This window comes from Monopterus albus, unplaced genomic scaffold, assembly GCF_001952655.1.
Source record: "Monopterus albus unplaced genomic scaffold, M_albus_1.0 scaffold81.1, whole genome shotgun sequence".
Taxonomy (NCBI): domain Eukaryota; kingdom Metazoa; phylum Chordata; class Actinopteri; order Synbranchiformes; family Synbranchidae; genus Monopterus; species Monopterus albus.
In genome coordinates, this window is record NW_018127961.1 from 707,440 (window position 1) to 720,137 (window position 12,698).

At 40.8% G+C, this 12,698-nt stretch overlaps 2 protein-coding genes across 2 annotated transcripts in view; one reads left to right on the forward strand and one right to left on the reverse strand.

Moving 5' to 3' along the window:
* fbxo43 (F-box protein 43) overlaps positions 1 to 295 on the reverse strand; it is a 4,318-nt gene extending 4,023 nt beyond the window's left edge. Inside the window, exon 1 of the mRNA XM_020606765.1 lies at positions 187 to 295. The gene's annotated coding sequence lies outside the window, so the exon portion shown is untranslated. The remainder of the gene's footprint in view (positions 1 to 186) is intronic.
* A 55-nt stretch (positions 296 to 350) lies between these two features.
* The window catches only part of LOC109963872 (sperm-associated antigen 1), a 16,797-nt gene continuing 4,449 nt past the window's right edge, over positions 351 to 12,698 (forward strand). Inside the window, exons 1-16 of the mRNA XM_020606775.1 lie at positions 351 to 443; positions 1,276 to 1,423; positions 1,910 to 2,060; positions 2,163 to 2,285; positions 2,934 to 3,004; positions 3,184 to 3,296; positions 3,416 to 3,521; positions 3,717 to 3,847; positions 4,010 to 4,116; positions 4,567 to 4,702; positions 5,681 to 6,127; positions 7,833 to 7,932; positions 8,401 to 8,553; positions 10,504 to 10,661; positions 11,607 to 11,748; positions 12,526 to 12,652. Coding sequence (XP_020462431.1) covers positions 413 to 443; positions 1,276 to 1,423; positions 1,910 to 2,060; positions 2,163 to 2,285; positions 2,934 to 3,004; positions 3,184 to 3,296; positions 3,416 to 3,521; positions 3,717 to 3,847; positions 4,010 to 4,116; positions 4,567 to 4,702; positions 5,681 to 6,127; positions 7,833 to 7,932; positions 8,401 to 8,553; positions 10,504 to 10,661; positions 11,607 to 11,748; positions 12,526 to 12,652 — 2,244 coding nt within the window. The 5' untranslated portion in view covers positions 351 to 412. The remainder of the gene's footprint in view (positions 444 to 1,275; positions 1,424 to 1,909; positions 2,061 to 2,162; positions 2,286 to 2,933; positions 3,005 to 3,183; positions 3,297 to 3,415; positions 3,522 to 3,716; positions 3,848 to 4,009; positions 4,117 to 4,566; positions 4,703 to 5,680; positions 6,128 to 7,832; positions 7,933 to 8,400; positions 8,554 to 10,503; positions 10,662 to 11,606; positions 11,749 to 12,525; positions 12,653 to 12,698) is intronic.

Sequence of the window (12,698 nt, forward strand, 5' to 3'; positions counted from 1 at the left end):
TTTCTACATTTAACTATAGGCCTACATATTACACACAGTGTACACTATAGAAAGAAAGAAACTAGATTCCGCATATTATCACCTCAACTTAACAACCGCTAGGTAACGTTAGTGTCATGTCTTATTTTGCAAAAAAACCCGCATAATACTTATCTTAAGACGAATACATATTAAAAATATACGTACCTGAGGATAAAACCGGGCTAGTGTAAGGCCCGTGTACTCTTTACGGCAACACCGTTAGCACCAGCTCAGCACTGTTGTCCTTGATCCAGAGGCTTCATCCAGGCTACGGCCAACAACCAACCAGCCACGTTTTCAAATTTGGAGCCCACGGTGGACTGTGTCACGTGCTTCCGACTGCACTGCGTGGTTACCATGGAAACACATCCTGGGTTTGTTTGGCCCATTAATGTGTCCATGGTCTGGACGAACAACACTAGGTAAAGTTAACTGTTATCTCTTTTAACTTTACTAACATTTCTTTCGCTTTTAGTAGAACGTTGACAGTACAATTATCACGAAAAAGACATTGCTGTTTTCTAAACGAAGATGATGTATTCTATTCTAATATGGTTTATAACTAGCTAACCATCGTTTCGTCACGTTATGCAGATTTAACCCTATCTTAATTAAGAAAAACGGGGGGTTAGTTTGCTTACCTGGCCCGTGTACTTTTTAACCGTTCATTAGCTAGATGTCAATAACTCATACTCCCCCCACATCACCATTGACACCGCTTTATCAGCAAAACACAGAAACATTTAAGGCTTAGATTAATAAAAAAACACAACTAAAATGTAAATGGATGTTTTTCTCGACGCACAGCTCGGATCAAAATCGTGATTGTTTCATCTCGACGCACAGCTCGGATCAAAATCGGTTTTAAAATCGCTTAAGCAGCAACAAGAGCACGACCTGGTTTTCCTCGATATGATTTACGGCTAGGAACGCTGAATATACTTAGAATATACAAAAGGTGATGAAAAGCTATTTGGTGTTTATGGTTAGCTACTGGTCAACATAAGAGTTTGTCGTCTTATTTAATGGCAAGTCGACCAGTACAGCCTATAACAGACGGGGCACAGAGCTAACAACGTTATGTCCCACTACACCGCTGAAAAATCATATAAGGACAATTCTAGTAGTGAAATCAAAAGGGTAAAGCCCAGACACAACTTTCTCTTGCTAGCAAAGGTTATATCATTCTGAGCTGCCATGTCTGATATTAATATTGTTTGACAGAGTAACTGAGTGAACTGAAATTCTTCCCAGGCATGAGTACAAATGCAGTTTTCTCCCTTCAAAACCAGTCCACTGCTGTTGCCTCTGGGGGCAAGATCCCCGTGGAGCACCTGGACTATGATTACATTGAAACATGCAAAGATGTGAAGTACCTGGAGAGGATCTTGAAAGTACTGAGGTAAGCTATATGAGTGAGGTTGAGGTGTGAGGTGTGTATCATCGGTGCATTCAATCATTTCATTAAATCTGGGGAAAATGGAGAATGGGCCAGGATTTTGTTGTTGGTATGGGCATTAAAAAGAAAATTGGTCATGTGTCTTTCTGTTTTCATCTAAAAGTTGAAAATATAAATAAAGAGTCAATAACTGAATGAGTGGATAATACACAGACCATGGGCCTTCACTGACCCTGTAAAGAGGCGGCATTGATTTTGTATCCTCACATATTCTCAAAGATGTATTGTTGGTGAGCTTTCCTCATTTAAGATAGTTCCCTCATTGTCCCCTGAAGTTTTTTTAATTGATTCATCTACCATCTATCGATGGTACATTATATACCATCTGTAACCAATTGTAAAAAGATAATGGAACATAACTTGGTACAGTTTTGAAAATATTGCTAGGAATTTGGGCTTCAAGTAAACATTGTTTTACTTTATGTGAAGGTCTGGTGAGGAGGGCATTTATCCTCCTCTGATCAAGTTCTGTGAGACCCACTTAGAGAAACTAGACCCTAGGAGTCGAGCCCTCCGCAAGGAAAACTATGCAGCCACAGCAGCCAAAGATGAGTGGAGTCAAATTATTGATGAGTTGAAGGTGTGTTGTTGTTCATTGTTATATATGTTTTATAAACCCTGCTTACTTCCTGTTCTCATTTTAGTCATAAACATTTAATATTTAATCATTTGTTCTTTACAGATGTGGCAAAGAGAAACCAAAAATATTGAAATTTCACTAAGACAGCAGTCACTGTTTGATGATCTAGTGAATAGAAACATGCCTCCTATAAGAGGTTCCAATTGTTCTGTTCCACTTAACCAGGTAAAGGTTGACTCTGATGATACACATAACTATTCACATGTACAGTGGTGTGAAAAAGTATTTGCCCCCTTACTGATTTCTTATCTTTTTGCATGTTTGTCACACTGTAATGTTTCAGATCATCAAACAAATTTAAATATTAGTCAAAGATAACACAAGTAAACACATCATGCAGTTTTTAAATGAAGGTTTTTATTATTAAGGGAAAACAAAATCCAAAACTACAAAACCCTGTGTGAATAAGTGTTTGCCCCCTAAACCTAATAACTGGTTGGGCCACCCTTAGCAGCAACAACTGCAATCAAGCGTTTTCGATAACTTGCCATGAGTCTGCCACAGCGCTGTGGAGGAATTTTGGCCCACTCATCTTGGCAGAATTGTTGTAAGTCAGCCACATTGGAAGGTTTTCGGGCATGAACTGCCTTTTTAAGGTCATGCCACAGCATCTCAATTGGATTCAGGTCAGGACTTTGACTAGGCCACTCCAAAGTCTTCATGTTGTTTTTCTTCAGCCATTCAGAAGTGGACTTGCTGGTGTGCTTTGGATCATTGTCCTGCTGCAGAACCCAAGTTCGCTTCAGCTTGAGGTCACAAACGGATGGCCGGACATTCTCCTTCAGGATATTTTTAAGTTCTATGTCATCACAGACTTCACATTCAAAGGGAAAAGGGAGTTCTTCAAAATGCACTCTCCCACGTGATTATCGAGAATGGGACAAGTGAGTCATGTCTCCACACTGTCTGCTATATTCAGAAGAAAGAACACACTGTTGGAGTAGCTACAGGCACTTTGTAGAAAGGCCTTATTTGGTCCCTAGTTAAAATGTCGGTGCTGTTGTAGAGAACTCTTTTGTGGAATCATGTCTTACCCAAAATGTATATTTCACTCTATTTTCAGGTTTGATGTGGAAAAAGAATCGGAAAGAATTGATGGGAATGTGGTCAACAACTCTCCACCAGCCACTATAAACACGGGACATCCTAAAATCCAGATAAAAGTGGATGCCTCATGTAATGCATTATGTATAGCATTTCATATTTATTTTATTTAATTAATTATGTTGTAGTCATTGCAAAGCGTTGTGTAGCGTGGGTCTGAGTGTGTGAAATCTGTGGGCTCCCACATCCAGTGCTGACGCAACAGGAGAAGTTCCTCCTGGCAAATCATGAAAAGGACAAAGGCAACGAAGCTTTCAGGGCAAATGATTATGAGGAGGCAGTTGCATACTACTCCAGGTCAGACTCTTAAAACAACTCATTTACTATAGAAATCATTTTACATCTCTTAAGGGGATATATCATTTTGGCTGAAATTGAATTAGAACACTGTCTTTCAGTCTGATTTCATTCTCATTTAATTTACATCTAAGTGTGTGTCCATTAACTTCACTGTAAAGAAAGGTCTGTTTTATTTTTGTCCATACATTATAGAAGCCTTTCCATTATACCAACTGTGGCTGCATACAACAACAGAGCCCAGGCGGAGCTCAATCTGAAGCACTGGCACAATGCCATGAGAGACTGCCAGAGTGTACTCAAGCTGGAACCAGGCAATATGAAAGGTGCTGTTTTCTTTTTTAGAACCTTAACTATAATACTACAGTGCTTTCAAACAGAAATATGACTGTAATCTTGTAGTTTTCAAAAATGTTTTACCTGCCATATTTATAACTCTAAACATTTGTGTATGTAAAGTCTATGTGTAATGTATGCCTTATCGTCAGCTCTGCTTCGTCGTGCTACTGTGCACAAGCACATGGGCAACGTCCAGCTGGCTGCTGAGGACCTGAGGACGGTGCTTATGAAAGAGCCACAGAATGCTGCAGCTACAGTAGGTGACAAGATCTGAGGCGTGTTGATTACGTGCAAGTATCCTTTTTCACCACTAGGTGTCACTGCATTTGTGTGAGATCACAGCATTAAAAACTGCAGCTGCTGCAAGATATTATTCAAATCATATGTAGTTTGTCATTACTGTAAATAGCCAATGGTGTAACCTTTCACTCCTGTGTTAGAGGAGGTCAGAAGCTCAGCAAGTGTTTTATTTAGTCATCACCTATGAGGACTTTGTTTATATGTTCTTTAATCATGTATTAGGAATTTTAATGTAGGTAAATGGGATGGATGACACACATGCTTTTTACTGTACTGTAGCTCAGTATTATATGAATGATTGTGGTATCAGGAAACGACACTGTCAACTCTGCTGACTTGCTTAAAATAATAGACTGTGTTGTTACTGTTGACAGATTCTAATATGTGTGTATTATTTGTGGTTTAGCAACTTCTGTCTGAAGTAGAGAAGAAGCTGAAGGAATGTCAACTACAGCGTCAAAGCAAAGGCAGAAAAATCTTCATCCAAGAAGTAGAAGAGGAAGATGACAAAAGTGACAATGAGACAAAGGCAGAACAAACTGGTGAGATTGTTGGAGCGCCTCCATAATCATGATCTATATCTTTGATTTACACACATACCGGCATTATAAACAAGGCAGTGACCATTCATAATTGCATGCATGAGTCCATCCAGAAATCCCTTTAGAGTACTGTTCCCTGTCTGATATAAAGCAACATGGTTTAATTTGTTTAATTTGACTTTTTGTTTCAGGGTTTGTCAGCCACTAGCTGTTGAAAAAATCCACATTTTTGCAGCTGTGAAACTTTGTTGTATCAAGGCAGTTGAGCATTAATTCCTTATAAGCTTGTTATTACTACTTGTTTCAAATTTAAAATGAACAACCAAAGAAGAACCTAATAAAACAACTGAGTAGCTTTGTGATATGTAAAAATGAGCTAGGTTTTACAGTAGTGTAAAAAAGGACTGATATATTGGGTTGTTTGATACTGTTGGTAGATTTTATCTTAACCTGTAGGAATATTATTCTACAAAGTGAGTCAACAAATGACATATAAAAAACAAATGATATGTTAAAGGTAGAAAGTGCTGTCATCATTGCACGAACTGCTCTGACAGGAGAATGTCCCACTCAGAGTATGTCTTATTACATGCACATAATGCAGACTATAAATAGTCAGTTATATGTGAAGTAATCTGTGTTTTACACTACACTGTAGTGTTTGTGCTTGCTTTAGTTCCCACTGTAGCTGCCTTGCACAGGATCCACCCTCTTATCTAATGGTGGGGCAGCCTTGTCTCTGTGGATATTGTGACATACTGTGGGTGCGTATGTTATTCGCCCTACCCCCACCCTTCACTTTCGTAATTCATTGTTGTGAGTGGCTGCTTCCTGGAGCTCCCTCTTTAAAATAGCTCTACGTCGTGTGTGTCCAGCACTCCCCCCGTGTGATGTAACTGCTGACTTCTTCCGGTGGGTGTGCCCCCTGCCTTTGCTTCTTCCTCTCTAACTTCCTCCCTCCCTCCCTCTCTCTTCCAGTCTGCCCGGTTGACCCCAGCCAGCAAGTGAGAGGGGAGGAGAGCTCAGCTGCTCCTGTGGAAAGGGGAGACATGGGTAACGCTCAAAAAAAGCCCCACGGCAGAGGGGACGGGCGTCCTCATAGTGAGTCCAGTAACTCTCACCAAAGGAGCAAAGGAGGCAGCGCAGAGAAGTACAAAGGCACACAGGAGTCTAATGAAAAGTTAGCCAATGGGACAAGCAAGAGTGACTCGACAACTTCAGCCCAGGCTGATCAGAGCAGCAGCGGTAAGGGAACTCTGGTTGGAGGAGTTGCAGGGGAAGCTGTCAACCTTGATGCCCCGTGTGGAGCTCTGCCCCCTCCGCTAGCCCGGTTAAAAAATGAAGGAAACCAGCTGTTTAAAAATGGACAGTTTGCCAATGCCCTGGAGAAATACTCACACGCCATTCAAGGCTATACAGACTCAGGTAGGGTTGACAGGTCGTCATTCTTGATACTGTTCTTGTTTTTATGGTCCGAGGTGGCATGTGACTCAGCTAGATCACATGTAGGAAGTTGGTTGATATGGTTTGACTGATTTGGTATATATGACACTAGAGAAAGGTTCACTGTCTGTCTTCATGTCACTAAGCATTTCTAGTGACATCAGTATATTTTAAGCATGTTACAAACAAATGGTGTATAGTATAACTAATGTTTCATCACAGTCTCACCCTTATTTGAATAAATATCGCTTTATGACTTCTAATCATCAATGCTCTTGAGACTGTTTCCTGCAACTGGCCAATACAAATTTAAATTAGAGGTCATGGCTTTGTTGCTATAATGTTAGTACTTACATTTTTTTCTTGCTTTATGATACTGCAGGATATTACAGTAGAAAAATATTATATATTAAACCTGAACAACACGTGATATCTTCCATCAGCAGTCCTCATTAGTGTACATACAAAGATTTCACCAAGAGTTATACAAATAATTCAAATGTTTGTTGGTGTCCCTACAGTGAGGCATCAGATACTGGCTGTTGTGGTTTATGTGGACAGTGTTTCTGTTTTAGCCTCAGCCTGGAGCTAAGCCCCTCAGCTTAGGTCTGTCCAGGTCACATGACCTCTAACCACTCACTGTAAAATTCAGTCTTGAGGACTGAAGCTATAATTCTAACTGAGATGCAGAGGGTGAGTGATTGATGTGGGGAGAGAAGCTGCAGCTTGTCAGGCTCATCACTGTGCCAGTGGATGTCAGAGTGATGGGGCCTCAACAATCATCCGAGGTCCACCATCTGACTGATGTAGTGAAGGCTACATGTAATGCAGACTACAGCTCAGGACAGAGATGAAAATACACTGGTAACCTTAGTAACCCACTAAGTGCAGCATGTCAGCAGTCTGTAAAAAGGCTTATTTCAAAGAACAATATTAAGTAAACTTTAGTTCAAGAACTCATAGTGCTATTCTTGTATAATGACGTTTAAAGGATGTATTACAGGAGCTAGAGGTGCTGCTGTCTGTTTTAAGGCCCACAAAGAGTTAAAAGGAGCTTTGGTTTAATCTGTGGAATTCAGGCTCCTACCTCAGGCTACAGGTTCAGTTGAAACATGCAGGTTACTCAGACCAGGAGCTTGGTGAGCACATGCATACACAGAATAGCTCCTTCATAAACATACAGTATGTGTGAATGCACCCTTAAAATAATAGTGCATTTATTGTCTAACGTGCAAGAAGAAGTTTTAGTTTTAGCTTAGTATTGTGATGACTATGCCAGCCAGCGGGAGGGTTTCACTACAGTATTAAGTGGTTTTGAAAGTCACACTTTGCTGAAGCAAACCAAAAAATTCTTTATTTCATCATTACAGGAACCCATTATTGCAACACACACATACCCAGCACCAGAGGTGGACCATGATGAGATATTGTCAGCATAGGTTACACAAACCCTTCTATGGAAATCCTTGTCCTTAACAAGCTCCCATGTTTCTGTATTCCCTCAGTGTCAGATCAGAGCACATTCAACTGTTGTAACTCAGCTAGTAACCTCTGAACATTACAAATGATTAAAGCCCATGTGAATTGATGCCACTTTCACAGATAGTTTCAGGGGGACTTAGAATCTATGAACTAAGTTTATGGATTTTTGTATTTATATTTGTGATATTTGTTTCTTTCTGTACAGGCATTGACAGTCCAGAGGATCTCTGTATTCTCTATTCCAACAGAGCCGCTTGCTACCTGAAAGATGGCAACTGTCAAGAGTGCATCCAGGACTGTACGAGGTGACACCATTTATTTAGAGTACCTACCTGTTAGGGATGCATTCAGCAAGATGACTAAGAAGTCATGTTTGCTGTGGGTGTTAACGCATATGTCACAATTTACACTGGTTGTAACCTTGAAACTCTAGCAGATCACCATCATTATAGGAGGAGGTCTGCTCTGTGGTGTGCTGTAAGATGTTTCAGTTAGGATAACTCAGGAAAGTATGTTTGTTTTAGATTTAACTAGGACAGGTGTGAAAACGTGGTTGTGTAATACTTTATTTACATATATACAACAGTGCAATTGAACACCAGCACCTAAGCTGTAAAATAAGCTGCAAAACACAAACAGATCCACTCAAAATCTGTCACATATAGTGATTCTACATACAGTGACCGACTGTCACTATGTGTAGACAGTACCTTTGGACAGTAGCATCTATAGCATGCAGCTCCTGTCTCACCCCATCTATTTATACCAACTAGTGCTCTGGAGCTGCAGCCATTCTCCCTCAAACCCCTCCTGCGCCGGGCCATGGCTTACGAGTCCCTGGAGCGCTACCGAACAGCCTACGTGGATTACAAGACTGTCCTGCAGATAGACATCAGTGTGCGGGCAGCACACGACAGCATCAACAGGTATTAGCCTTCACCTCTGAACCGTACTGAGAAGCTGCAAAGGGCAGAGAGATGTGGGCACTGCAACACAGGCATGACTGTTACATTAATATTCACATTTTGGAGTGGTTTAATTGGCAACACAAGGTCAACGTTTGGATGAAATGCTCATGTCAGATGCTCCAGCGTGATTACCCTTGTCCTGGAGAAAAGATCTATGATGAAAGTGTCCCTGTTATCCATTTAATTCTGGAGGACACAGAATATTACTAAGTGGATTGGATAAGGAAATAGAGCTAGAAATAAAATTATATTTTAATGTTCTTTTCTGTGCAATATTGTTTCCACTTCGAATCTTTCCATTCTAAATTAAGATCAATCAAATGAGCAAACACGCTGTGACGGAGTGCTTCCGTCACGGATGGCTGACTAAGTATATAGGCTACATAGACATACATGCACACCTACAAATGAACATCTAGTAGCTTTGTCAGCTTTACATGCACATATGTGCATGTTAAGCAAATCGCAACCGAAATAACCTTGGAAATCAACTGGACTTGGATTTCTAGATCGAAGACAGAACTGATGAAGCCTCTTGGATGAGAGGTGAAACGTCTTCGATCTAGATATCCAAGTCCAGTTGATTTCCAAGGTTATTTCGGTTGCGGTTTACTATGACCTGGATGACTGAGAATCTGCACAGATATGTTAAGCAAATCTACAATGTAGATTGTTGTATTATCACTTACTGGGTTTTCGTGTTGTTTGGGTGTTTGTCATCATCAAACATTGCTGCCATTACTGAGGCTGTTAAATATGGTTATGTGTGTGCAATGTGAGTAAACGTCACTGTGACTTAGCCTTGGGTGACCCAGGTGACCCAGGTTCTAGCTTTGAGTAGTTGTTTCTGAGCTGCATACCAGTTCTGCTGACAACCGCAGTGCTGCTTGTTTGTGTTTTTTTGTTGAAGATTTGAAACTCTTTGTAAATATCTAAATTTCTCTATTTTTCTACAGTGCACTTTGGGAGACGAGTACAATAGATTATTGGTTTGCTCTGCATTTGCAATTACGCCATCCTTTATTTTTTCCTTCAAGAAGATCCCTGTCACACACGCACACAGTCTAATCAGGGGTGGCCAATTCCAGTCCTTAGATGAAAGTGGAGTGAGGAAAGATAAAGTGAATTGGTATCTTCCAGCTTCTGACTGACTGAACACAACCTGAGCCAGGTAATCAGCAGCAGGTCAGGCAGGGATAGTTGGAAAACAAGCAGGACAGTGGCCCTCAAGGACTGGAATTGGCCACCCCTGGATTAGTGGCTTAGCCAGTGTTCAGAAGCAGTTCCAGCTAGAGGCTAATTATGGCTCTCAGACTGTCCTCTCACCGTTAGGCGACACAGGAGCTCAGCTGGCTGCTTTAGGGTCATAGCTTTAATAGCTCTCGATGTATTATATCTACAAAACTGCACAATGTTGGTGGGAATTCCATATACAGTGGAGCAAATAAGTATTTGATACACTGCGCTGCAGGATTTTTAGCCATGACGGTGTAGTGTGTTACTAATGCTAACCATTGAGACTGGGGTTCCCAGAACTCTTCAGGTCATTGACCAGGTCCTCCCGTGTAGTTCTAGGCTGATCCCTCACCTTTCTCAGGATCATTGATACTGAAATAAATTATTTAAAAATCTAACAATGTGATTTACTGGAATTGTTTTGTAGATTCTGTCTCTCACAGTTGAGGTGTACCTACGATGAAAATTACAGATCTGTCCATTCTCTGTAAGGGGGAAAACTTGAAAAATCGGCAGTGTATCAAATAATTATTTGCCCCACCGTACCTTTCATGGTTATTTTTGGTGAGCCTTTTTAATATATTGGTGGTGTGGGACATGTATAGTGTATTCTACCTGTATGTGTGTCTGTGTGTAACATTCATGTATCATCTGATCTATGTCCTCTTCCAGGATTACTCGGTTGCTGATTGAGCAGGACGGTCCAGAGTGGAGAGAGAAACTTCCTGAGATTCCAGCGGTGCCTTTGTCAGCTCAGCAGCACCACAGAGAGGAGCCACCCAGTGCAGAGGTTCTCCAAGCCCAAGCAGAGAAGACTGCCAGAGATGCAGGTCTGTGTCCGGAAAAATCATCAGTTCACAGAAACATGGGGTTGGACTTACTGCAGTGAACTGAGGCTACAAATCTTCTTTTTTGACAAGTCACATGCTGACAGTATTGTTAGGCTCCCATGTGAATCCTTTACCTTGATTTTAAAGAAACCTCTGCACTCGTATATAAAAGTGTCAGACAATCTAAAGCCTGTGTTTGTGGAATTATTATACTAATCATGAAAACGTGTACGCATGAATACATCTGTATTGTGTAATAATTTATCTAATCATACAGCATATAACAGTATAGGGCTCACGGGGGCTACTTTCTCTGCATATAATACAGAAGGATCATTTTTGAAGTACATTTTCCTTATAATTCTTACATACTTTTACTTAACATTATAAATGCAGAACTTTTACCTGTAATGTATTTTTACATTGTGGTATTGCTTCTGTTTTTCAGCTCATGGATCTCGATACTTTGTATGTATGAAGAATGAAGAATAGATTTGAGATTCTCTTTCTTCTAGTTTTTCTCTCACTTCCTCCGAGTTAGGGGGACAATGTTACAGACCACAAAATTATAAAAGTGGCAGGTCACTTCTGTTCACTGACCGTGGAGATTCGTATCTCTCAAGGTTTTGCTACAGTTGTTATATTTAAACTCCAATGAAAGAATAGAGCTCCTGGCCCAGTTTCCTCCCAGAGGACACTGCAGCGGATTGATCAGCCCTCAGTCCACACTATACTTCACCATCCAGCTGGCACAGCATTCATTTCTTAATCAACCAAGCAAGATGACCAGCACTTTTCTGTCCGTTAGGTTTTCTAAGAAATAAAATGGGAGTTAATTCAAATGTCTAGCATGTGTCAATGTGAACTTATGGCTTCAGCAGAAAGGAACTGGTCTTTATGTAAATAAACAGTAACAAGTAATCACTACTTTACTTTGTCTTCCAGAAAGGAAAGCAGAAGCCCATTTTACAGCTCTGAAGCAGGAAGGAAATGACTTTGTGAAGAAGGGCCAGTACCAAAATGCACTGGGAAAGTACACTGAATGCCTTAAGCTAAAGCCGGAAGAGTGCGCTATCTACACTAACAGGTTAGCGACTTTCGTCTCACCTCAGCATGAACAAACACAGACACCACTGTGGTGTCCTGCACTTTTTGTTTCCTTACCAAGCATTACTGCCAGACAACACCCAGAAAATCCAGTCATTACTGCATATAATGTTTTAAAAATGAAAGCAGACTGAGGGATTATCCCTAGCTGTCATCTGTCAGGTTCTCAGTCTGTCACTGGTGGTAAATTAGCAGACTTTGTTGGTAAGAGCAGAATGGACAAAGTTCAGGAAAAAACTGCTTGCTTCAGCTCTTTCTCTATCACAACCCCACTTACAGCCACTATCATTCTATCTATCTACATTGAAAGAGAAACACAACAAGTACAGTGCATGTAGGAGGCAGTGCACACTCCCTCCTACTTTTCCACAGTGGTAGAAACACTTGTTGATCATGTCGCAGAGGAAACTGATGCTGATGAAAAATGTCCTATTGTGTTCAGGTTTGCATGTGTATATTGAGCTTGGCTGCAGAGGGAGTTGTTCTGTATATACAGCCACACCCGAGCAAACAGTTGGCCCGTGAGACTGGAAATACTGACACTTTCATAAAGAAAGCACGAACAAAATCTCATTTCAGACATGCAAGTTTTGGTTCTTGTCTCACCTGTTTAATATGAAAATGATCATTCAGCTTTTCTAATGAATTCTGATTCACAGTCACAAAGTCATGATAGCCTTTAGTCGCACATCAGATAAGATCAGCTGCTGTTGACAAAAACAAAAATCACAAGCAATATATGTGTGTCTGCTTCCAGAGCCCTGTGCTACTTGAAACTGGAGAGGTTTTCTGAGGCCAAGCAGGACTGTGATGCAGCACTGAAACTAGAGCCAACCAATAAGAAGGCCTTCTACAGACGAGCCCTGGCCAATAAAGGCCTCAAGGTGAACAGAGCTGGCCATTAATGACTTAACACCACAATGTGTTCAA